At 29.8% G+C, this 4,860-nt stretch overlaps 1 protein-coding gene across 2 annotated transcripts in view; it reads right to left on the bottom strand.

The window, feature by feature from the left end:
* Positions 1–4,860, bottom strand: part of Eip78C (Ecdysone-induced protein 78C) — a gene marked incomplete at its 5' end in the record, with an annotated part of 46,388 nt that overhangs the window by 32,675 nt on the left and 8,853 nt on the right. For both annotated transcript variants that reach the window (XM_014435920.2, XM_067048364.1), the window contains 2 exon segments: positions 2,312–2,469; positions 3,537–3,681. In XM_014435920.2, the coding sequence (XP_014291406.1) occupies positions 2,312–2,469; positions 3,537–3,681 (303 nt within the window).

The following is a 4,860-nucleotide window of genomic DNA, read 5'->3' as shown; positions in this document are numbered from 1 at the left end:
CCCTCCCTCCCTCCCTCTCTCCCTCCCCAAATCACGCCTGTCTTCGGTAGGCCTACAACTTATAGTTCACAAGACCGAGGTTCTCCTAGTAACTAGCAGGAAGCAAATTGATTTCTTCATCGTCACAGTGGGTAGGCACAAAATTCATTCCCAGTCTCGCTTAAAATACCTAGGAGTCATAATCGATGCATGTCTCCGCTTTAATGTTCACACAGAATATATCAGCGCCAAATCTGCTAAAGTAGCATCCTTATTGTCACGCCTTATGCCAAACGTTGGAGATCCTAGAGAAAGTCATAGAAGGCTTCTTGCTACTGTTGTCTCCTCAATGATATTATATTATGTTATGTTAGCTACAATTTGGAAAGAAGCAATAGTTACCAAATCATATATGAGACAGATGGTTTCTATTTATCACCAAATCATATAGGAGACAAATGGTTTCTATTTATCGTAGAGTTTCCCTAAGGATAGTAAGTGCTATTTGGGCTGTTTCCTATTAGGCGGTGTGCATGATAGCTAGAATGCCGCCTATGAAACTCCTTGTTAAAGAAAGAAGCTGGCACTATGTATGATGCTCTCATGTTTCCAGAGGAGAAGAATGAAAAATTACTATTGATCATTGGCAACAGCGTTGGGAGGCTGCAGATTCCAGGAGGTGGACTCGCAGGTTAATACCCGATGTGGGCTTGTGGTATGGTCGCCGGTATAGGAAGGTGGCTTTTTACGTAACCCAACTGTTGACAGGACATGGATGCTTTAGAGCATATCAATACCGATTCAAACTGAACAACACAACAGAATGCGCTGCATGCCAGGCTGTCAAGGAGACAGTGGAGCATGTGTTTTTGCTTGTATTCAATTTGCTCAGGAGAGAAGCGAATTGCAGAGAGTGTGTGGGGGAGATGTCACACCAGAAAATGTCCATATGCTGTGTTCAGACCAGCATTGGAACACAGTGAAGAGATTCACCACAGTTCTCTTTAAGAGGTTGAGAGGGCTATAATAATGAGGGGGCACCCTGCCATTTTCCTCCATGAAATAATGCTTAACAGCGGTTGCTGGAGAGGAAGGAACAAGTGTAGGAAGGTGGTTTTAGTGGGTAAGAATCCCACATACGGATAGGTACGTGCCTATCCGTGTCTTTTGAAGATTTCCACCTACCCTCATGAAAAAAAAATCACACCCACACACTGAAAAAAATTGTCAGTAAAAATGTCTTTCAGGGTAATCCACAGTTCTAATACATGGAAAAAAAAAAAAAGGAGCCATAAAACGAATTTTATGAAAAGTAGAAAAGACAATAAAATTACTGTTGCTGTATAAAAAAATAAATAATTATAATAATACTCTTTTGTTTTAGAATTTTGATCTCTACAATATTTGGTAAAAATTCTAGTTCTTCTACATTTTATTTTTTATACCTTTGATTATTTCTATAATTTTGTTTGATTAATCATGGAAATAATTATTTTCTAGACAATGATTCTTTTTTGCTCCTAGTATATAATTATTTTTTTAAAAGAAAATATTTTCATTAATATTAAATTCTAGAAGCTAGTGAGAGTCTAACAAGCTAGACATTATAAAAAGATATTTAAAAAAAATAAAAATAACTAAAGATACGTATATATCTTTCTGTAAGTAAAATGATAAAAATATTGTGGCAGTCTTGGGACTAGCCAACAGAAGTGACACTTCGGGAAATGAAATATTATAATAAAATTTTATTAGCAATAATTTCTTTTTTCAGAAATACAATGAAATTTTTACAAAGAGCTCATTTTATATTACAATGATGATGAAATACTGAAAATTTCCTTCACTTACAGTATACAAATTAAATTTTTTTAGTTTTCAAGATAATTTAATTTAATTTTCAAAACTCATTATCATTTCATTTCTGGTGATATATTTTCCACTTTTTGCCTCTTTATCTCAGTTTAGCTTGAAGATACAATTTTGAATTATAGCTCATTAAAAAGAAGATGAAATAAGGAACATTTCCCTCATTTACAGTAAAGGAAAAGATACAATTTTTAGTTTTCAAGATATTTTAATCTAAATGCAAAACACATTGAGTGTTAACCCCACCATCTTGAGTGTTCCCTTGAATCATAAAATCAATTTACTCCTGTATAATTGTTTTTTCTTGAGTTTTAGAACGTCAGTAAAGAAGTTTCACTTAAAAAAAAAAATAAATAAAATTAACATAACCACATAAAATAAAATATTAATTAACATGTATCATAGAAAAATTCAAGGTAACTTCTATTAACATATATTACAGATATAATCATTAAAAATTTACATCATAAATCAGCTCCATCTGCTGCCTGGTGATAAATGTTCCATCAGCGAAGGTGAAGGTAGAATCAGTGCTGAGCCGAGAAACATGAGACAGCCAAAGTTCAAAAAAACCAATCTTGATTAAGATCAATTGGTCGTCTTGGCTCAGTTCACAGAAACCTTACAAAACATTAAGAAAATAGCTAGAAAAAACACAAATCATATGATGTTTTGTAAAAAGGGGGAATCCAACACTTTTCAGGAGATTCTATATTTTACCTGGATCAAAAAGCCCTTTTTTGAATGAAAAACCTATTTGTTAATATTTTTGAGAATTCAATAGGTATCCTAATTGAATTTCAGATTGTTAAACTAATTATCTCAATGAATATTGCCTGTAAAATAGAAAAAAAAAATTAAAATACTCAATTTGTTGAATTCACACTTTTTACAGAACATCAATGAGATATAAAATTTTATTTCTTTTCTAATCTGGAAATTAAGTTAATTTATTGAAACTGATATAGTTATTAACCACTTCAATTGGAAAATAAGTATTCTGAAACATAAGTGAAACTATATAAATTACTTTTCTCTTTAAATAATTTATTTTCATTTAAACAAAATGAAATTTTTAAAAAATATTGAAAAATAGTTCAATCCACTCACAATTATTTTTGATTTTTATAAATAACAGTTGTACTCTTTAAAAAGTTAGTTGATTTTATAATTATTTTTATGTAGTAAATGATTTACTATCATTTATGTAAATATATTAAAGAATTTGTATATATTTAAGTAATATGTAAATATATTAAGTTAAAACAAATAAATGTAGCTAACACAGCTTGTAAATATTCAGAATCAGAATTAATTTCAAAGAAAAGATTTTCAAATATAAATAAAAATATAAAACACGTAAATATGTTTTACTAATTATGTCCACAAAGAAAGGATTTTAAAACTGTTATAAAAATATTTTATCTAGTTTCAAAAACATCATTCCTAATAATGATTGTAATTTATTATCGCTTCACTCAAATATTGCTTTTAACTCAAATTGAAAAATATGTCTTAGTAATATTAATATAAATAGATTTGAAATATTTGACCCACAAAAGTAATTTCAGTGGAAATTTTTGGATAATCTGGTTTTCTGGATTAAAATGTTGTAGTATGAAACATGATACTTTTATGTTTTAATCTAACTCACTTTAATTCTAGATAGTATAATTATATTGATTCACCTGGAACTCTCTTTGCAAACTCGACAACCCTCTGGACGCTGGGTGTCACATGGGATGCAAACTGCTGCCAGAGCCATATCCTCTGTGACTCGAGATTTTCAACAGTAGAGGATGCCACTTCGGGGCCGTTACTCGATGAGGGTGGCTAAAATATGAGGATTATTCATTACTTGTTTAATGTAAAAGGGAAAAATACATACACTTAACTAAACTATACTTTAGATGTGAGAATTAAGTAAAAAATACTAAAATTCCTCTCATTTACTTATAATAATTTATTATTAAAGATATGTGTTCTGATTGCCTATAAACCCACCCTGAGATTAAGAGTCTAAAATGTTATAAAATTTAAATAAAATCCTACTACCTATTTAATATTGAAGATTTTCATTTAAACCTAAGCTAACATTAGATATGAGAATAAAGTTAAAACTATCAATTTTTCTTTTAATTAATTTTTAAATACATTTTAGAATATTACAATATAATATAGAAATGCAGGGTAACTTATACTCCTGAAGGATTGACAGCAATAATTCTTCAAAGAAAAGCCGTATGTTCAATTCAAATATACTGTTGGATGCTTTATGCTTCACTCATATTTTACCACTTTTTTATCATCGGAGTTTTGTTGTAAACCTCTAGTTTTTTTTGTGAATTACTAAATAACTATTGGTAATTTATGCTTGAAACCACAGCAGAGGGTGGAAAGCTCTCCTATTCAGCCTTTTTTATTTAGGCAAACAACAAAGATAATAGAACCAACAATCATAAATTGTAATTATATACACATTATTTTTAAAGGAATAAACATGTTCTTTGTTGATTACAAAATCAATTATTATAAATTATAATTAAATTAAATGGAAAGCTGCAGAAAAGCCACCAGTTATATAACAAGATACATAAATGATAAAACAACTAGACCTATTTAAATTTCAAAAATAAGGCTGGATACTTTGAAAAAAGAAAAAGCCCTCATTGACTTATGAGCATGTGCTACATACTGGTAAACAACCACAGGGGTAGTTATCAGAAAAATTTAATATAATGATATATATGGTCCCAATGTGGTTCATTGCATTACTTTAATATCTGCAGAAAAGAAGTTTTACAACAAACTAGCAAATGAAAGAAAAAACAATTATCATATTGGAGTTAATAACCATTAGACAAAATTTTGTCAATCCAGGTGCCATGCCATGTCATTAAATAATCCTAGAGCTAAATTTTATTAAAAAAGCAATTACCATTTATCTTTCATCCGTAAACATTCCTAATTTTTCAAAATTCTAAATTGAAGCATTCAATTTCTTTATGTATA

The sequence above is a fragment of the Halyomorpha halys genome, unplaced genomic scaffold (genome assembly GCF_000696795.3).
Source record: "Halyomorpha halys isolate HHAL.00 unplaced genomic scaffold, Hhal_1.1 Scaffold1731.1, whole genome shotgun sequence".
Classification (NCBI taxonomy): Eukaryota; Metazoa; Arthropoda; class Insecta; order Hemiptera; family Pentatomidae; genus Halyomorpha; species Halyomorpha halys.
This window is presented reverse-complemented; position numbering and strand designations above follow the sequence as displayed.